At 47.3% G+C, this 22,224-nt stretch overlaps 1 protein-coding gene across 5 annotated transcripts in view; it reads right to left on the bottom strand.

The window, feature by feature from the left end:
• The window catches only part of LOC112258302 (actin-binding LIM protein 3-like), a 135,002-nt gene that overhangs the window by 45,378 nt on the left and 67,400 nt on the right, over positions 1-22,224 (bottom strand). For all 5 annotated transcript variants that reach the window (XM_042327086.1, XM_042327087.1, XM_042327088.1 and 2 more), the window contains exons 3-6: positions 13,343-13,526; positions 3,697-3,809; positions 1,155-1,281; positions 761-854 (exon numbers count right to left, since the gene is read on the bottom strand). In XM_042327086.1, the coding sequence (XP_042183020.1) occupies positions 761-854; positions 1,155-1,281; positions 3,697-3,809; positions 13,343-13,526 (518 nt within the window). The remainder of the gene's footprint in view (positions 1-760; positions 855-1,154; positions 1,282-3,696; positions 3,810-13,342; positions 13,527-22,224) is intronic.

Genomic DNA, 22,224 nt, shown 5'->3' with positions numbered 1-22,224 from the left:
GCATTCAAGGAGCCTGGATTGATTTCAACTCAAAAGCACTAATCACATGCATGGACAATGTAGCGATACCTTTGATGGTGTCATAGTGTTTTGTTCATTTGTATGATCTCTAAGAAATACCAGAGTACTTTACTTATTTAATGTGGTTCATATCAAGAGGACAAAACAAGAGGTTGATTTTCACTTCCCCTCCATGTCTGTCAACGTTTGTTTCTTTAAAATTAGATCCGATGCCAAGATTTCAAAACTGCTGTCTCGTCTGTGAGGTAATGAATAGGCACGATACACACTCAATGAAAAGATTGACGCTGATGTCTCATTCATAAATCAACACTTTGTGGTGAAGTTTGTCATTGGTTTATAATTAGTGAGCGGTAGGAAGCAGTGTGAGATGAGGTCTCAGATGGTCGGACGGACAGACAGACAGACGGACGGACGGACGGACGGACGGACGGACGGACGGACGGACGGACGGACGGACGGACGGACGGACGGACGGACGGACGGACGGACGGACGGACGGACGGACGGACGGACGGACGGACGGACGGACGGACGGACGGACGGACGGACGGACGGACGGACGGACGGACGGACAGACAGACAGACAGACAGACAGACAGACAGACAGACAGACAGACACAGACAGACAGACAGACAGACAGACAGACAGACAGACAGACAGACAGACAGACAGACAGACAGACAGACAGACAGACAGACAGACAGACAGACAGACAGACAGACTAGGCTGACTCACCTCAAGCACTCTGCCACTGATGTATCTGATACAGGTTGCACACTGGATGCCAAACTGAGCGTGGTAGTCAGTCTCACAGTACGGAACACCATCCCTGAGAAAACACACACACACACAAACACACACACACACACACACACACACACAGATAAACACACACGTAGTACAGTCAGTAGCTAGTCTTTTTTTCAATTAGTCAAAAGACACAATGATAACAGTCCATTATAACAGATGGACACAGTCCATGGATGGCATGTCGCGGCTATGTGTGCAGTAAATGTGCAGTGCAGTATATGTAGGAAGATTCTTCTGAGGAAGATACTGTTTACTATTGCTATACTATATACTACTAGTACTTTACTGGTATTGTGATGTTACCACAGAGTGCACCTACTTGCTGATGTACTCCCCGGTCAGCACAGTGTCACAGGTCTGACACTTGAAGCAGCTGACATGCCACTGCTTCTCCAGGGCCAGGAGGGACTGTCCATGTTTGATCTCCTCCTTACAACCCGCACAGTCTGAGAGAGAGAAAGAAAGAGAGAAGAGAGAGAGAGAGACGCCTTTTTAAATATTTCATACACCGCTGAATTCACATTAAAATAAGCCTCCAATATGCAAGTGTGCTGGTGTGGGGATGTGAGATGGAGGGAGGGAGGGAGGGAGGGAGGGAGGGAGGGAGGGAGGGAGGGAGGGAGGGAGGGAGGGAGGGCGAGAGACAGAGAGAGAGAGAGACAGAGAGAGATTGAGATGAACAGAGAATCAAAGTGGAAGAGCGGCAAGATGGGGCTAAAACAACATTGAACCAAACATGTATTCTCTCCGGTAAGGAATCACAAATGTGCATCCGATCGGATGTGATGTACTATCCAGTACAGATACAGTCTAGAGCATCAAGTAGCTCTACTGGAGGCTGTGGGTGTAGTGAGTGGAGGATAGGAGTGGGCAGAGAGGAGCCGAGCAGAGCAGAGCAGAGGGAGTTATGGCAGACAATGATTCATGGCCGTGACGGGGGAAGGTTGCATTTATTGTCATTAATCTTGCCCTGGAGGCAAAACTGCATTTTAAACCTAACCCTAACCTTAACCACATCGCTAACCCTAATGCCTAACCCTAAATAAATTGCTGTTCTAATCCATTTTTACGATATAGCCAATTTTGACTTTGCAGTTGGCCCATCTAGCAGAAATCGCTCAGTTCTGCCTCCAGGGCAAGATACATGACAGTAAACGTTGGAAAAGGGTCGGGCTCCCATTTGTGATCATTTAAGCTCGACGTCTCGTCTGTCCCCCACTCCTGCTCTCCTCCCAGAGAGAGAGATGGAGAGTCCTACTCCAAACTCACCTACACTGAATGCATCATCCTTTACACTCCACAAACATCTTGAGTTCGGTCATGCCTGTACATTTTTCACGCTCCAGTCTCAGGTCACAACGGACACACCCAGGGCTCCTCAGTCCTCATTTGATGTGACTCTGTTGCCTGCTGTACGGGCTGTTTGGTTAACAGGCGTTTCTCACCACTCTGGCTCAGTGCTGTTTGTCAGGGCTACTCTGCCTGGCACATCCACACCCATACTGAGCGTTTAACACTCTGGCTGTTCACAGATAAAAACGTATCTTCCAGTTAATAACCATAGGGAAATGGCTTTGCTGGACAGGCGGGCCGTATTTCCACCTGGTGACACATGGACAAGGCAGCCATCTGGACAGGGCAAGGTGGCCAACACAACACCACTCCCTCAGGGCAGGTAGGCACTGTACCAGTCCGCCTGGATCCTGGGAGACTCAGTTCAAATACCTTATATTGCCAGTCAAACTAAGGCAGACATTATCATCTATTTTAGGTCATAACCGTGGGATATTGTGTGACAATTTCATTTATTCATGTCTTATAGATAGCCATTAAAACAAAAGACACCAGATGCCGAGCAGGGAAGTTGTTTCGTAATCAAAGCTCCCATTCATTTAGGTCATTTATTTTATACTTAACCTTTATTTAACTAGCCAAGTCCGCTAAGAACAAATTCTTATTCACAACAGCACGTCTGCCTGATCGCACTGTGACTGGAGCTGGAGCTATATCAAAGCATGTGTCTGTTGCCAGGTAGATTGATAGCAGTCATTTGCAGATGAGAGATATTATTGATTGATGTGATATCAAGCCCGTCACCTGCTCAGCCCTGTAGTGTGTTACTGCTACTGTACCCCCCCCCTGCACTCCATGTACTTAACCAGGTGTCCGATGTACATCATGAAATCTCTACACACAACTCAATGAAGATTTAATGGGACTGTAGTAGTGCATTAACATGATTAACAACCGTATGCACTGGTTATATGATGGGTGGGGGGGTCCTACTGTATGTTGAGATCTGGTCGGGGGGGTCCTACTGTATGTTGAGATCTGGTGGGGGGTCCTAATGTATGTTGAGATCTGGTCGGGGGGGTCCTACTGTATGTTGAGATCTGGTGGGGGGGGTCCTAATGTATGTTGAGATCTGGTGGGGGGTCCTACTGTATGTTGAGATCTGGTGGGGGGTCCTACTGTATGTTGAGATCTGATGGGGGTCCTACTGTATGTTGAGATCTGGTCGGGGGGGTCCTACTGTATGTTGAGATCTGGTGGGGGTCCTAATGTATGTTGAGATCTGGTCGGGGGGGGTCCTACTGTATGTTGAGATCTGGTGGGGGGTCCTAATGTATGTTGAGATCTGGTGGGGGTCCTACTGTATGTTGAGATCTGGTGGGGGTCCTACTGTATGTTGAGATCTGGTGGGGGGTCCTACTGTATGTTGAGATCTGGTGGGGGGACCATTGCTGTGGGACCTATGGGACCTATGGGACCTATGGGACCATTGCTGTATGACACTGAATGTGTTAAGTCCAGCTGAGGCCCCTGTGTTATGAGAAGGTTATTCTGATATGGAGACTTACGGCTGGGTCCGTGGATCTTGACCGGCTCGCTGCTGACCAGCGAATGAGAGCACTGCTGACAGACACACTTCTTCCCACAGAAGGTCACCCTATCTCCGATAGGGAAAGGCTTTCTGGGAGACAAGACAAAAGAAGACATCAGACATGTATTCTGCTGAACCTGTAACATCATACAGTACATATACTGTGTAATGACAGCTAGGCAATATTATTTCACACAACTGCACATTTTGTGTTTGGTCATTTTTCATAATGTACTTGTTTTGGTGGTCCAATTATAATACATTTAGTAAATTCTTCCTAAAAAAAACGCTCAAAATAAATCCATGAGAAAATCCTGCAGTAGGCTTGTGTCCTTTACAGGGGGCGCCATATTTGCTTTTGTTCAACAATGACAGTGAAATCCAGGGTCCTGCCGGAGGACAGAGCAGAGACGACTACAGCCCAGCAGTGGTACCGTTATATACAGCCATTCTGGAAGTGTTCGCTAATGTATCACTAACTAACTACCCAACACTGAACAGCTGAGCACTGAGACTAATGATGCTTTGATGTGACTGAAGAAGATTAGACGTGATTATTCCCGCATGGATTTGGGATTCTATTATGTTTAGAAAAGGTTTCTCAAAAATAAAATAAAAAACCTTTGAGCAGAGGGCACTTCATTTGGTCAAGGAGGGCAATGTGATTCTCTTTAGTAGCACATGACAGAAAAAGGCATCAAAGGCAAGACCTCCGTTCTAATCGCATTCATACTGATTAGAAGGTCACTCTCCATGGAGACACACACACAGACACGCTCGCACATGAAAGAGCGAGGACGGAGCCCCCTTTCCAAAATATTCATCAAAACAAACATCTTTAGCCAGTGGATAAAGGAAGTCATGCAACATTTAAAAGCAGAGAAAATACATTATTCCGTTAGAGGATCTGCAATTAAATATGATAATCTTTCTTATCCTTTCTAGAAGGCATGGACCCAGCTAATTTCATAACTCCTTAAACGAACCCAAATAAGATCATCATTATTTGCACTTTTATTTTCTTTACTTTTTGTTTGTTTGTTTCTTTTTCTGGTATTAGTGTGGGGCTCTGTTAGAGCATGGGGGATGGGGTGGGGCTCTGTTGAAGCATGGGGGTAGGGGTGGGGCTCTGTTAGAGCATGGGGGATGGGGTGCGGCTCTGTTAGAGCATTGGGGTTAGGGGTGGGGCTCTGTAGAAGCATGGGGATGGGGTGGAGCTCTGTTGGAGCATGGGGGTTGGGGGGCTCTGTTGAAGGATGGGGGTAGGGGGCTCTGTTGAACATGGGGGGGGTTGGGGTTGAAGGCTCTGTTGAAGAATGGGGGTTGGGGTTGGGCTCTGTTGAAGAATGTGGGGTTGGGGTGGGGCTCTGTTGAAGAATGGGGGTTGGGGTGGGGCTCTGTTGAAGCATGGGGGTTGGGGTGGGTCTCTGTTGAAGAATGGGGGTTTGGGTGGGGCTCTGAAGTATGGGGGGTTGGGGTGGGGCTCTGTTGAACATTGGGGGTTGGGGTGGGGCTGTGTTGAAGAAAGGGGGATATGGTGGGGCACTGTTGAACATTGGGGGTTGGGGTGGGGCTGTGTTGAAGAAAGGGGGATAGGGTGGGGCACTGTTGAAGCATGGGGGTAGGAGTGGAGCTCTGTTGAAGCATGGGGGTTGGGGTGGGGCTCTATTGGAGCATTGGGGGTTGGGGTGGGGCTTTGTTGAATAATGGGGGTTGTGACTCTGTTGCAGCATGGGGGCTTGGGGGAATTTTTTTAATCATGAGGGGTTGGGGCTCATTTGAAGCATGGGGGTTGGGGCTCTGTTGGAGCATGCAGGGTTGGGGTGGGGCTTTGTTGAAGCATGGGATAGGGGTGGAGCTCTGTTGGAGCATGGGGTAGGGTGGGGCTCTGTTGAAGCATGGGCGGTTGGGGTGGGGCTCTGTTGAAGCATGGGGGTTGGGGTGGGGCTCTGTTAGAGAATGGGGATTGGGGTGGGGCTCTGTTGAAGCATGGGGATAGGGGTGGAGCTCTGTTGGAGCATGGGGGTTAGGGTGGGGCTATGTTGAAGAATGGGGGTTTGGGGTGGGGCTCTGTTGAAGCATGGGGGTTTGGGGTGGGGCACTGAAGTATGGGGGTTGGGGTGGGGCTCTGTTGAACAATGGGGGTTGGGGTGGGGCTGTGTTGAAGAATGGGGGATAGGGTGGGGCACTGTTGAAGCATGGGGGTAGGAGTGGAGCTCTGTTGAAGCATGGGGGTTGGGGTGGGGCTCTATTGGAGCATTGGGGGTTGGGGTGGGGCTTTGTTGAAGAATGGGGGTTGTGACTCTGTTGGAGCATGGGGGCTTGGGGGAATTTTTTTAATCATGAGGGGTTGGGGCTCTGTTGGAGCATGCAGGGTTGGGGTGGGGCTTTGTTGAAGCATGGGGATAGGGGTGGAGCTCTGTTGGAGCATGGGGTAGGGTGGGGCTCTGTTGAAGCATGGGGGTTGGGGTGGGGCTCTGTTGAAGCATGGGGGTTGGGGTGGGGCTCTGTTGAAGCATGGGGGTTGGGGTGGGGCTCTGTTGAAGAATGGGGGATGGGGTGGGGCTCTGTTAAAGCATGGGGATAGGGGTGGGGCTCTGTTGAAGCATGGGGGTTGGAGTGGGGCTCTGTTAAAGCATGGGGATAGGGGTGGGGCTCTATTAGAGCATGGGGGTTGGGGTGCGGCTCTGTTGAAGCATGGGGGTAGGGGTGGAGCTCTGTTGAAGATTGGGGTAGGGTTGGAGCTTTGTTGGAGAATGGGGGTTAGAGTGGGGCTCTGTTGAAGCATGGGGGTTTGGGTGGAGCTCGGAAGTATGGGGGTTGGGGTGGGGCTCTGAAGTATGGGGGTTGGAGTGGGGCTCTGTTGAACAATGGGGGTTGGGGTGGGGCTGTGTTGGAGCATGGGGGCTTGGGGTGGGGCTCTGTTGGAGCATGGAGGGTTGCAGTGGGCCTTTGTTGAAGCATGGGGGTTGGGTGGGGCTTTGTTGAAGCATGGGGGCTGGGGCTCAGTTGAAGCATGGGGGTTGAGGTGGGTCTTTGTTGGAGCATGGGGGTTGGGGTGGGGCCCTGTTGGAGCGTGTGGGGGGGGTGGGGGGCTTTGTTGAAGCATGGGGGTGGGGTTGGGTGTGGCTTTGTTGAAGCATGGGGGCAGGGGCTCAGTTGAAGCATGGGGGTTGGGGTGGGGCTATGTTGAAGCATGGGGGTTGGGGTGGGGCTCTGTTGGAGCATGGGGGTTGGGGTGGGGCTTTGTTGAAGAATGGGGTTGGGACTCTGTTGGAGCATGCAGAGTTGGGGCGGGGCTTTGTTGAAGCATGGGGGTTTGGGTGGGGCTTTGTTGGAGAGTGGGGGTTGGGGTTGGGCTCTGATGAAGAATGTGGGGTTGGTGGGGCTCTGTTGGGGGTTAGGGTGGGGCTCTGTTGAAGCATGGGGGTAAGGGTGGGGCTCTGTTGGGGGGTTTGGGTGGGGCTCTGAAGTATGGGGTTGGGGTGGGGCAACCTAAATTGAAGACTTATGCAAATGTAATAGGTTGTGAGACAGTGACACAACTAGCCTATATAAACAATATCACTATGTAGACAACCTGCATAGAAAGGCGCCAAGACAAATGATTCTTAACAAAACAGAGAAAAGACACATGGAGATACTAAAGCAGACAGGATGGGTATTTAGGGCTACAACTCAAAAGGCAAATCCCTCTGCTCTGCATTCATTATACGCACGCACGACTCCCACATGCATGTATGTTTGAGCACACACACACACACACACACACACACACACACACACACACACACACACACACACACACACACACACACACACACACACACACACACACACCACACACACACACACACACACACCATCTCTTTGGTGTGTTGTGTGCTGACAGGGTGGCCCTGTGGGCTTCAGTGGTAATATCCAGTGACAGGGAGGCTCACAGAGATATCCACCCTCCCTGGAGTCATGATGGGCCATTGGATAGATCCTGTATCCAGCCACACGACAGCCAGGCATGCAGGGGAATATGCGTCACACCCGCTTGGCCACAGCAGCTAAACTGGGCCAGCAGAGGTGATCTTCATGCTGCACATTGAAACAAACATACCGGGTTCGTCCCAAATGGTGTCCTATTCCCTAGATAGTGCACTACTCGTGAACAGGGCCCATTTGGGATGCAGGCGCTGTTTCAAACATGCTGAGGACGAGGCAGTGTGCTATGAACGACAGACAATACTGTCCAATGTACTTGCGTAAACAACGCATCCTACCCCCTGCATAGTGAGGTTTGGGAGAAGTGGGGATGATCTGTGGTTGATGATGAGTGTTTTACGTGTAGTGACTGCTGACTGCATGAGCGGAATGCCAGCTCCGCTGCCGCCACCGAAAGCTAAGAGTCATCATCTCTAGCAGGGCAGGCAGAGCTATTAGGGCAATTTTTGGTAAAGATTCATGACCCTTAAACATGGACTACTCAGTAGCATCATTCAATATCATTTACTGGTTCACTAGCCAACTGACGGTGGTATATTCCCTATCACCTTGCATATCACTGTCAAGCATGTGCCCAAATTACATCTCATAACACCATTCAGTGTCAGGTCACTATGTAATAGCATTGAACTACAGATTGCAAACAGTGCAAAACACATTCATTAACATACACATCTGTGCACCATGGGACATACACGCACAGCCATGTAAGCAGTAGTGCTCTCAGGCTATCAGGGCCCTAGGTGGGGAGGTTACTGTGGGTCAGACTCTAAAACCCACCCCAGCGCTGGTGCCACCTGCTACGGCCACCTGCCACCGTACGTGACCCCCTGCCTGCCCAGACCACCTGGGCATTCCATAGTACAACCTACACTACAACCAACCAGACCCAGGTCTGCCTTGGCACACCACACAGAGATTCTAGATCATAGAGAGACACGACAGTTGAGAGTGTGGGTGTTTGAACAATAACAAAACAAATAACATAATAAATCAAATAAAAATGAATAAAATGGCTTAGAGGAAACAATTCAGGTCAAAATTCCAGCGGAGCTGGGGTAGTAGGTCAACTTGTTTCAGTAGGGTATGTATGTGTGGGGGTGGTGGTGGTGCATGTGGCTTCGCTTGTATGTGGTCATTTGCGTTGTACAGTCATGGCCAAAAGTTTTGAGCATGACACAAATATTAATTTTCACAAAGTCTGCTGCCTCAGTTTGTATGATGGCAATTTGCATGAATTGCAATTAATTACAAAGTCCCTCTTTGCCATGCGAAATGAACTGAATCCTCCAAAAAACATTTCCACTGCATTTCAGCCCTGCCACAAAAGGACCAGCTGACATCATGTCAGTGATTTTCTCGTTAACACAGGTGTGAGTGTTGACGAGGACAAGGCTGGAGATCACTCTGTCATGCTGATTGAGTTTGAATAACAGAATGAAAGTTTCAAAAGGAGGGTGGTGCTTAAAATCATTGTTCTTCCTCTGTCAACCATGGATACCTGCAAGGAAATAAGTGCCATCATCATTGATTTGCACAAAAAGGGCTTCACAGGCAAGGATATTGCTGCCAGTAAGATTGTACCTAAATCAATCATTTATCGGATCATCAAGAACTTCAAGGAGAGCGGTTCAATTGTTGTGAAGAAGGCTTCAGAATGCCCAAGAAAGTCCAGCAAGCGCCAGGACCGTCTCCTAAAGTTAATTCAGCTGCGGGATTGGGGCACCACCAGTACAGAGCTTGCTCAGGAATGGCAGCAGGCAGGTGTGAGTACATCTGCACGCACAGTGAGGCGAAGACTTTTGGAGGATGGCCTGGTGCCATGAAGGGCAGCAAAGAAGCCACCTTTCTCCTGAAAAAACATCAGGGACAGAATGATATTCTGCAAAAGGTACAGGGATAGGACTGCTGAGGACTGGGGTAAAGTCATTTTCTCTGATGAATCCCCTTTCCGATTGTTTGGGGCATCCGGAAAAACGCTTGTCCGGAGAAGACAAGGTGAGCACTACCATCAGTCCTGTGTCATGCCAACAGTAAAGCATCCTGCGACCATTCATGTGTGGGGTTGCTTCTCAGCCAAGGGAGTGGGGTCACTCACACTTTTGCCTTAGAACACAGCCATGAATAGAACACAGCCATGAAAGAATGGTACCAACACATCCTCCGAGAGCAACTTCTCCCAAACATCCAGAAACAGTTTGGTGATGAACAATGCCTTTTCCAGCATGATGGAGCACCTTGCCATAAGGCAAAAATGATAACTAAGTGGCTCGGGGAACAAAACATCGATATTTTGGGTCCATGGCCCCAGACCTTAATCCCATTCAGAACTTGTGGTCCATCCTCAAGAGGCGGGTGGACAAACAAAACCCACAAATTCTGACAAACTCCAAGCATTGATTATGCAAGAATGGGCGAAAATTAGTCAGGATGTGGTACCAGAAGTTAATTGACAGCATGCCAGGGCGGATTGCAGAGGTCTTGAAAAAGAATGGTCAACACTGCAAATATTGACTCTTTGCATCAACTTCATGTAATTGTCAGTAAAAGCCTTTGACACTCATGAAATGCTTGTAATTATACTTCAGTATTCCATAGTAACATCTGACAAAAATATCTAAAGACACTGAAGCAACAAACTTTGTGGAAAATAATAAACTTTTGGCCACGACTGTACATACTGTGCACATATTTCTACTAGCGTATGCCTGAACGGCCTCTCTCTCTCTGGCCCATGCTGCTGCAGTGTGTGTCTGGCCTCACTAACATCCTCCTGCTACTAAATATCCAGAGTCATCTCAACCAGCAGACCAATATAGAAGAAACCACAAAGTCGTCAAAAATCCTCTAAAGACTCTGAAACAATGACAGTGAACCACACAATCAGAGAGAGGGCTTTTGACATTGTAATACCCCCGAGGTCCCAGCATGACAAGCAGAAACAAGAGGCTGCATGTCCCTTTCTCTCCTCTAAAGAACACGTCCCTCCTCACTGAACTGTTCCCTGTCTTGGAAGATCTGATGAAACATCTGATAATTTCTTTGTTTTCTGATTATGCTGATTTCTCTTCTTTATCAATTTTATTCAGCACTGATTATATGCCAGCATCCCCAATAAAACAAATGATTCACTACTTTCCTCCACTCGTTGCCTCCATGGTAAACTCAATAATTTAATCAACCATGATCCAGCACAACGTTGGCCTCCGATGTGCATCGAAGGGCCAGCAATGATCAATGTGGTGGATATACTCTACATAAACTCAGCAAAAAAAGAAACGTCCATTTTTCAGGACCCTGTCTTTCAATGATAATTCATAAAAGTCCAAATAACTTCACAGATCTTCATTGTAAAGTGTTTAAACACTGTTTCCCATGCTTGTTCAATGAACCATAAACAATTAATGAACATGCACCTGTGGAACGGTTGTTAGTTCTTGGCGCACCCATCCCTTTAGCGGGATAATTTTCGTCAACGTCAACAATTGCAGAGCGCCAAATTCAAATTAAATTACTAAAAATATAACATTTTCATGAAATAAATATAGCAATATAGCAAAACACAGCTTAGCTTGTTGTTAATCCACCTGGTGTGTCACATTTCAAAAAATCTTTTCGGCAAAAGCAAACCAAGCGTTTATGTAAGGACATCTCTCTCAGAAGACAAAACATTTGAAACAGCTAGCAGCAAAGTAGATTGGTCACGAAAGTCAGAAAAGCAATAAAATGCATCGCTTACCTTTGATGATCTTCATATGTTTGCACTCACGAGACTCCCAGTTACACAATGAATGCTCCTTTTGTTCCATAAAGATTATTTTTAGATAGGAGAGAGTGAAAATGTCTACTCCAAGCTGCTCGCGCATGCAAAACTCTGCTGGCACGCAGCCATCCACTGACGCGATGTGATCTTTCTCGCTCATTTTTCAGAATAAAAGGCTGAAACTATGTCTAAAGACTGTTCAGACCATGTGGAAGCCATAGGAAAAGGAATCTGGTTGATATCCCTTTAAATGGAGGGAAGGCATGCAATGGAACAGGGAGCTTTCAAAATAGAAGGCACTTCCTCTTTGGATTTTCCTCAGGTTTTCGCCTGCAATATCAGTTATGTTATACTCACAGACAATATTTTGACAGTTTTGGAAACTAGAGTGTTTTCTATCCTAATCTGACAATTATATGCATATTCTAGATTCTGGGTCTGAGAAATAGGCAGTTTCATTTGGGTACGTTTTTCATCCAAACATCAAACTGCCCCCTACACTCAAGAGGTTAAGACACTAACAGCTTACAGACAGTAGGCAATTAAGGTCACAGTTATGACAACTTAGGACACTAAAGAGGCCTTTCTACTGACTCTGAAGAACACAAAAAAAAGATGCCCAGGGTCCCTGCTCACCTGTGTGAACATGCCTTAGGCATGCTGCAAGGAGGCATGAGTACTGCAGATTTGGTCAGGGCAATAAATTGCTATGTCCGTACTGTGAGAAGCCTAAGACAGTGATAGAGGGAGACAGGACGGACAGCTGATCGTCCTCGCAGTGGCAGACCACGTGTAACAACATCAGCACAGGATCGGTACATCCGAACATTACACCTGCGGGACAGGTAAATGATGGCAACAACAACTGCCCGAGTTACACCAGGAACGCACAATCCCTCCATCAGTGCTCAAACTGTCTGCAATAGGCTGAGAGAAGCTGGACTGAGGGCTTGCAGGCCTGTTGTAAGGCAGGTCCTCACCAGACATCATGACAACAACGTCGCCTATGGGCACAAACCCACCGTCGCAGGATCAGACAGGACTGGCAAAAGGTGCTCTTCACTGACGAGTCACGGTTTTGTCTCACCAGGGGTGATGGTCGGATTCGCGTTTATCGTCAAAGGAATGGGCGTTATACCGAGGCCTGTACTCTGGAGCGGGATCGATTTGGAGGTGGAGGGTCAGTCATGGTCTGGGGCGGTGTGTCACAGCATCATCGGACTGAGCATGTTGTCATTGCAGGCAATCCCAACGCTGTGCGTTACAGGGAAGACATCCTCCTCCCTCATGTGGTACCCTTCCTGCAGGCTCATCCTGACATGACCCTCCAGCATGACAATTCCGCCAGCCATACTGCTCATTCTGTACGTGATTTCCTGCAAGACAGGAATGTCAGTGTTCTGCCATGGCCAGCGAAGAGCCCAGATCTCAATCCCATTGAGCACGTCTGGGACCTGTCTGATCGGAGGGTGAGGGCTCATTGCCCCCAGAAATGTCTTGAAACTTGCAAGTGCTTTGGTGGAGTGGGGTAACATCTCACAGCAAGATCTGGCAAATCTGGCAAATCTGGTGCAGTCCATGAGGAGGAGATGCACTGCAGTACTTAATGCAGCTGGTGGCCACACCAGAAACTGACTGTTACTTTTGATTTCGACCCCCCCCCCCTTTGTTCAGGGACACATTATTCCATTTCTGTTAGTCACATGTCTGTAGAACTTGTTCAGTTTATGTCTCAGTTGTTGTATCTTGTTATGCTCATACAAATGTTTACACATGTTAAGTTTTCTGAAAATAAACGCAGTTGACAGTGAGAGGACATTTCTTTTTTTGCTGAGTTTGTGTGTGTGTGTTTCCGCACGGTACCTACCTGCACATGCTGCAGACAAAACACTTTGGATGGTAGGTACGCCCCAGCGCCGAGACCACCTCCCCTGTGATGAAGTCTCCACAGCTGTCACACTTGGTACCGTAGAGGCGCTGGTAGTCCTCTGAACAGATGTACTCTCCTCCCTTCTGGAAGAAACCTGAACGAGCCAGGTCACAGCCACACACTGGAGACACACAGAGACACAGAAGTGAGATGTTAGCAAAGACAAAAATGGTTAAAAGATTGATCAGGCTGTATATATACAATAGAGGAAAAAGGAAGAGCAAAATGCACAGTTAATCGGTAATCAAAAGCCTGGTAAACACTAAGTACAAATTTCCAACAGTACAGAGTAAACTTGGCTAATAGCCTCCATTGCAAATAGCATGAGCACACAACATGTTTGGACAAGCAGTGATCCTCATGCAATTGTACACTACAGTGCCTGATAAACAACTTGTTCTACAACGGGTTGCTCAAAACAAGCATTGTGATTGTTTGAGACGTGTTCTAAGCCATTCTGAAAAACCTATTTAGCACGGGTAGGCTTATGACACAAAAATGGGCATCTTGTTTTCTCTGTGCTATCTGAATTGTAATTTAACGAACACACTAAGAACCTTAAAGACCCATCGGAGCGAGACATGACGAACCTGACATGGTTGCAAATGCTCCGGCCTTCTACCTGCATTCCAGGCGGGTGGTCTCCGCGGATGACAGTGTGGTACAGCCGAGAACCAGTCGGAGTTAACACACTGGGATCCAAGGTTTGTTGTACAAGTAAGTCAGCCAGGTCAAATGGCAGTCTGCTGACGTGGCCCCATCAGATGCATGATACTTCACAGGCTGATCAATGAACAGCGACGTGCACATTCTCATTTACAATAAGTAGTGGATGATTGAAATAACCAAATCGTGTCAATGTTATGATTCAAATAATTCCTCTTTCTGTAAAATAGTCTGGCAGTAGGCTACAAATGTATAGTGTATTTCTGCTAGATGAGCATGATGATTGATGGGCTAAATTCAGCACCATGGACATCTCTATCACTGTCAGGATCATTAGCAGTGCATGCCCATAGCAACAACTCCAATGGAAGGAACGACCAGCCGGCTTGGCTAGCAACCATAGATTTGTGTTGGGACTATATTTTCGCGAAGGGAAGAAATAATAGCCTATGAATACATTTGTCAAAATATTTTTTTTAAACTTAATTGGAATCCCGTTGTGGAAAAGCAATTGTACACAAGAGGGCGTGCTAAATGGATTTTATTTTAGCACGGCTGTAGGTAGACGTGTGTGTATGTGTGTCAATGCGTATGTTAACCTGGCCTGCATGACCCCTCACCCCATATAAATTCAATTTTATAATCCATCCATGAGGATTTTAAAAAGTTAATTGAATAATAATTATCACAGCAATACTGCATAATAACCACATCAATCCACATGTAGACGTAGAGTAAATGCTCTGTAAAAGACCATTGATATGGCTCTTGCTGTAACTTAAACGTCAGTGTTCACGTTCAAGTAAATAGGCAGTCAATTAGCTGAATGGCTTTAGATCTAGCTCAGTGTGACAGTACCTGAGTCAAAGTGTGTAGAAGCCTACCTGTGTAGAAAGAGCCCCACTAAACCATCAGGCTCCTATTGACTCCTAAGAGATGCAGCCACTGACAAAGAATAAGGTTTATGAGACGGGGACAAAGAGACAGAGGTACTATCTCTCTAAGCATAGATAGGACAGCCAACTGTCAGCCAATATGATTTCAAATGGAGAATGACGGGTAAATGATGCCTGACACAATTCTTGCTGAAGGAACCAACTAGCTCTCACAGTCTTTACAACAGAATTAGACGTTTATCCATGTTTTCAAACGTCAAATTTTGAAGTTGTTTGCTCAAGTCAAATTTCAAAGTGTTTAAGGTTAAGTTTAGGCATGAACTCCAATTGTTTAAGGTTAGGGTTCAATTTAAGCATTATCTCTGAAATTCTTAACGTTAGATATTAACTCTGAATGGTTAAGGTAATGGTTAAGTTTTGGTATAGGCTTAAAACAAAAGTCTCAAGAACAATCTTTTTTTGTTGCTGGACTCAAACTTGCAACCTTTGGAATCAGAGGCATTAACCCCGAAATCTTAAGGTTAGACATTAACTCCGAATGGTTAAGGTAACGGTTAAGGTTTGGGATAGGCTTAAAACAAAAAATCTCAAAAAACTATTTTCTATCGCTGGATTTAAATTTGCAACCTATGGAATCAGAGGCAGATGCTTATGCCCATCCACAACTTCCTAGCCAAACTAAAACCTACTTGAAGGTAACAGCGCTCACTGTCGCCCCTAGTGGTCCAGTTTCCACATCATCTCCCGACGTCCTCAGACACGGATGGATGTCGAACACTGACTTGTATCACGGGGTCACCTGGCTGTAATGAACGGCATGAGAATTTGAATAAAGCATTTGAATATCTGATCCCATCTAGCAGCTGCCCCTCAGGTAGGAGTGAAACATGATCCTGTGCCCTGCGTCTCCAATAACACCGGCGGGCTACAGAACGCTGCAGCAAGGACAAGACACACACGGCCCCTTGGGGCACCTAGCCCCACATGCTGCCAGCCGGGGAGACAGCCTCCCTCTTAGGGAGGCCCTGCCTTTCTCTGCTACAGCACCATGCTGTGTGAGTGTGTCACAGCAGCAGATGAGGTAGTGGAAGAGCAATTTAACCACCGCCCCTGGGCTCAGTTGAACTTTCATACATCAGTAGTATGTGTATCATGGGTACCACTTCTACTCCCCACATTGGGGACCTTGAATGAAGCAATAAGGCACCAAATATAGCACACCAACCATGAAAACAAAAGTTATAAGTGTGTAAATGATTCAGTCAAACCTGAAGAATCGCAATGCATGTGCTACATTTGCAGGACTGAGATTCACAATCAAGAGGATCCACTGTTACCATCATCTGTAGAGCATCAGCAGTAGTACAGTTAGCTACACTATTCTTCTATTGTAACACACGGCTCCTCTTTGTCTCACTGACCCACCTGGTGCACATGTTGCCTTTCAACAGCAGAGCCTGAGCCCATGCCAGCCAGCCAGCGAGACAAATCACTGCTTACCACAGCCCATTCACTGCCAGAGAAAAAAAGCTTTTGAAAGGCTAGCGGTGACATCTGCGCGCCCTACAGTTTACCCTCTCTATCTGGCCCAATGAATAATTCAGCGCGGCCGTAAATAAAGACTGGCTGTGTTGTGCATGAGGAATCAGCGGCCACCACACCACACAGCGCTACACCACAGCATGCTGCTCCCAGCTGTGCCACACTTGCCGCTACTCCTACAGTCTGATGCCAGTTCAGCCAGGACCGGATGGGGGGGTATGTATTTATCAACAGCCAACAGACACAATTAAAATTCTATGCCCTCATCCTCTCCTCCCCTCCCATCCCCTGGTAATCGCAAGGCACGCAATTAGGCTTTATCGCTTCCTCCTCCTCCGCCAGCTCTTTGTGGTGGTAGAGGCGGGCAGAGGCAGGAGGCAGGCAGGATCGCCTAGCCTGGGCCAGATAAGGAGCAGTTGCCATCCTCTGAGAGAGTGAGTTGTTTAGCCTGGGCTGGGATCAGAGCCCACGCTTAGCCTGGTCTTCCGTTCCACAGCCAGGAGATGGCCAGTCAACAAAGCACTGCTCACATCAGAGGAGGAATCTAGGCAGAAAGGACGGCAAGTGGTTGTTTGATACTTAAAGCACCGGCGGAACCAGAAATGATGCCAAGGTACACATTTTAACTAAGAGCTAGCATGCAAATTTACGTCTATTAAAGAGATGGCCAAGTTGGCTTTGGTCTCCTGTTATGTGGATTGGGCATCTGTATGCAAACACACACAGAGTAAAGCAAACACTGCCACATTATGGGTTGATTACACATGTAGCAAACATCTGAAGAGGCCAACCCTGAAACGACAATGAGTAAATCTGTCTGTGTGTGTGTGTGTGTGTGTGTGCGTGTGTGTGCACATGTGTGTGTTTGAGCATACGGGTGCTAGGGGTGTGTTTGTTTTGAGTCCATACGCACCATTTCCCGCTGTTTAAAGCTGTGTGTGCCTCATGTAATGTGTTTCATGGCTCTGACTCACTCTGACTGGCTATCTCAGCAGCTGGTCAGGCTCATAATTGGTTAATAAAACGCCCATAAGAATGGTACTCTACAGCCAGGGCTCTCTTCCTAAGGCATTACATCACCAACAGATAACAGATAGCTGAGCAGGGGGAATCTAATGCTGATCTAGGAGCATTCATTTCTACGGTGTCGGCGCTGCTTCCTGACTACTGTAGCTCCAGACGTGAACGTGTTGCCATGCCAGAGGCCTGCAGGTACAGAGCAAACTACTAATCAATAGAGTTTCATTAGTGACATTGTGAAAACACTCACCCAGAATGATTAACACAATACCCCAGAGGATGGAGGGAAGGAATGGAAGGAGGAGAGAGAGAGAGAAAGAGAGAGAGAGAGAGAGAGAGAGAGAGAGAGAGAGAGAGAGAGAAAGAGAGAGAGAGATCCAGGGCTCTAAGTATATGTCGGGGTTGACAATGAAAATCACTCAGGCTAGAAGAGCAGCCAGAGACTGTAATTGAGTGGTTTCAAGATGAGCTGTGGTGTTCTGGCAGGGCTGGGTTCAGTACAGGTCTACAGTCACAGAAAGGTATCACTATACCTTCTCCTCTCTATCTCTCCTCTGCATTATTCTTCTCCTGTCGCTGCCCGGCCGTGACTGAAACGACCTTTCCCCATTCATGCGTAACAAATGCTAATGGAGCGTGGGTGCTACGCCGCCCGCCACGGCTAATTTAGTCCCCACCGAGACCGCGCCGCTTGCCTGCCTCTTCTTGGCGTTCATAACGTGTCGACTGTGCCTCTGCTCCCTCCGCTCCTCCACTCCCCGACGCCTTTGGGCCCGTCAGATGATCCCTTTGATGTGTGTTTGACTCAGGATGCAGTACGAATGTGTGGGGGACCAAACCAGTCAGCACTGTCTGCTGGGTCACAGTGGAAGTGGGAGGGAGACCTTGTGGGGTAGTACTTATAAGGGAAATTATATTGCCGATAAAATAATGTAATATACCAGTAAAAGAGATACTGGTGGATGGGGAATGAAGGACATTACCATCATTACGAATATTCAATGCTAGATTTTCAAAGAGTCAGCATAAATCTAGTTTGTCCCTCAATTTACAGCACAGTAATGGATGACTGGATAAATCTACAGATACAGTTGTCTGGCCGGCCTTAATATCCACAAATAATTTGAGTTGTCCCTTCCTTAAACTATGGGCTGCATAATCGTAGTGTAAGACCTCAGTTCAGTGGCTCTAAACCTGTTCTAAACCCAGACTAACTCAGGTTCTAAACTAAGACTAACTCAGGTTCTTAACCTGTTCTAAACCCTGACTAACTTAGGTTCTTAACCTGTTCTAAACCCAGACTAACTCAGGTTCTAAACCTGTACTAAAGCAATACTAACTCAGGTTATTAACCTGTTCTAAATCCAGCCTAACTCAGGTTCTAAACCAGTTCTAAACTAAGACTAACTCAGGTTATTAACCTGTTCCAAACCCAGACTAACTCAGGTTCTAAACCATTTCTAAACTAAGACTAACTCAGGTTATTAACCTGTTCTAAACCCAGCCTAACTCAGGTTCTAAACCATTTCTAAACTAAGACTAACTCAGGTTATTAACCTGTTCCAAACCCAGACTAACTCAGGTTATTAACCTGTTCTAAACCCAGACTAACTCAGGTTATTAACCTGTTCTAAACCCAGCCTAACTCAGGTTATTAACCTGTTCCAAACCCAGCCCAACTCAGGTTCTAAACCATTTCTAAACTAAGACTAACTCAGGTTATTAACCTGTTCCAAACCCAGACTAACTCAGGTTCTAAACCATTTCTAAACTAAGACTAACTCAGGTTATTAACCTGTTCCAAACCCAGACTAACTCAGGTTCTAAACCTGTTCTAAAACAAGACTAACTCAGGCCCTGAGACTTCAAACATGAGCTTCGGCAGCAGAACCAACCAGACGCTACCTACTGTACGCTACCTTACTAACAGCTGTTCACAAAGCAACACCAGCAGAGAAACGGGAGTGCTGATGATTTATCCCTCATGAACTAGAGGCATGAACACAACACTATGGCTCTACCACCTAGGCTCCTGGAAAGCCACGGGCTGGGCTGGGCTGTACGTGTCTAGGGTAGCAGATGAACAAGCACCTTGAAATGCATATCCCGCGGGATCTGAATTGCAGATATCACCAGGCGAACACAACCCAAGTCTCTGTGTCACCTTGGCACAGGAAGGGAGATGGTGAAGGGACTGCCAGAGGGCTTAGAGTGTAAGAGTTGCCTTTATAACACTGATAAGCTTCCTCCCATTTGTTAGTAAGATGCCTGACTGTAAGATGAGGCTGTGAATGATGTCAGTCTTGTTCAGCCCCTGGATTCTTCATTTAATTCAAATGGAGGCAATCTTATTACTCACTCCCTAGTGGAGCAGCAGTTTAGACTAGAGTCATCAATTCTAGTTAGCATACAGAGTCAATCTAATGGATTTAATTTCCAGGAACCCAGTGAGTCAATCCCACTCTAAGAAGACACCATGAGGTGAGGTGGTCAGAAAAAGATTCCCTTGAGATGACCCCTCCTTGGAGTTCAGAGTTCTCCATCGCTACATCAGGGGATTGCATATGCATAGTCACTTTACCCCTACCTACATGTACAGGATTAGAACCTGAGTTAGTCTGGGTTTAGAACAGGATTAGAACCTGAGTTAGTCTGGGTTTAGAACAGGTTAAGAACCTGAGTTAGTCTGGGTTTAGAACAGGTTTAGAACCCGAGTTAGTCTTCATTCAATATTGTTGTAATTGTCATTATCACAAATATATATATATATATAAATCGTCAGATTAATCGGTAACGTCTTTTTTTGGTCCTCCAATAATCGGTATCGGCGTTGAAAAATCACAGTCGGTCAACCTCTAGTGTTGACCCAACCACAGATGAATTTAGCATCTCCACAGACCCACCTCTCAACAGCTTCCCACAGAGACACAAAGGGTGGGTTCCAAAAGGCACCCTACTACCTCCAAGAACATCCAAGGATATTGCCTAGCATGTGAACAAATGCATGACATCAGATTCCCACAATGCACTTCCCACAGCCCAGTCATAGGATGCCCTTGCACTCCCAAACAGAGAGGACGAGCAGTCACTAATCCTACCTGTCTGTGTGTGTCAATCTGGCATGCTTGGACAGGCTGTGTGTTACATAGACCACACACACACACAACTTCACCATGGTGGCGCCACAATCCTCTCAACCTGCCATATAGTATCATATTGGGCTATATAGTTTCAGTTTATCATCATATTATGTACATTTTGTCTCTGCGGTCCTCTCTCCTGTGGTCAGTGTTTACGTTTTCCTCTCAAAGCAGAGCTTTTTGTTTCCCACATATTTCATCTTGTGTCCATTTTTCAGAACATTCTTCGAGCAGGCAGATTAGGGAAAGTGAACATGGACAGACAGCAGTAGTATGACTTAATCCCTAGCTCTGGCTCTGGGCCTGCTGAGCAGTAAGCAAAGGGATTATCCTGGCCATCTATCACCAATCTGGGAACAGCATGCCAGGCCAGCCAGGGCTTCTACGGTGCAATGCAGAATCTTGGTCCCAGGTCCCAGCTGCAGCCACAGCCCAGGCCTGGCGTTCACACACACACACACACACACACACACACACACACACACACACACACACACACACACACACACACACACACACACACACACACACACACACACACACACACACACACACACACACACACACACACACACACACACACACACACAGCACCAGACATGCTGGCAGCAAAAACCTCTCTCTCTCTCTCTCTCTCTTTCTCTGACTTGGCGATAAGAAACATGGGGCAGCCAGGGGGTTGCCATGGCAACAGAACCCCCTCTACCACCACCAAACCCTCTCTCTCTCTTGCTATTATTCTCTCTCTCTCACTCTCAGATGACTATCCTTGCAACCAGGAATAGTCTCCACCAATCACAAACTCTGAACACCGCACACGTTACATGCCGATCAAAAGCGACCGTCAGAGTCCAAACGCAGCCAGAGACAGTGGAGCTGTGGCGTATCATGGGCAGCTGTTTGAGAGAGTGTCAGAGGTACACCCCCCCCCCCCATCACCCTCTGGGCTGGGACTGACCAGGACTGACCCAGCAGGACAGAGGTCACACCCTGGGGGACCTGCAGAGGGCTGAGGGTGGGGGCAGAGAGTCAAGAGGTCTCTGACCTCTGACCTGTCAGTGCATTACACTCCATGTTAAATAGTTCCCTGTCTGTCTCACATTCCCCCCTCAGCCCTCACCTCTAACACTCCCCCTCAGCCCTCACCTCTAACACTCCCCCCTCAGCCCTCACCTCTAACATTCCCCCCTCAGCCCTCACCTCTAACATTCCAGCCAACAGTCTAGTATGAAGGCAGACAGACAGTAAAGCCCTGTCCACATTACCATTTTAGAACCATGTTAAGGGTTTATACTTGATTCTAAACATACAGATATTCAGGTCTACATTCAGTCTGTTTCGTAATCACATTAAGCGTTCTGGTGATTTCGAGACACGACCTTGGAGCGGATCCATGACAGCGTAGTAAGAGACTCAGCACCTTGATTACCTGTGTGACCTTCATAATCCTCCCATGAACCTTCATGGCTAGCGGAGCCTGCCACTGTAAACAAGCACTGGCACACTCAATCTCTCTTCCAATCATTCACTTCTATTCATATAGGCCTAACTATGT

Source organism: Oncorhynchus tshawytscha, linkage group LG09 (assembly GCF_018296145.1).
Source record: "Oncorhynchus tshawytscha isolate Ot180627B linkage group LG09, Otsh_v2.0, whole genome shotgun sequence".
Lineage (NCBI taxonomy): Eukaryota > Metazoa > Chordata > Actinopteri > Salmoniformes > Salmonidae > Oncorhynchus > Oncorhynchus tshawytscha.
Note: the sequence above shows the minus strand (reverse complement) of the source record. Positions and strands in the feature narration are given on the sequence as shown.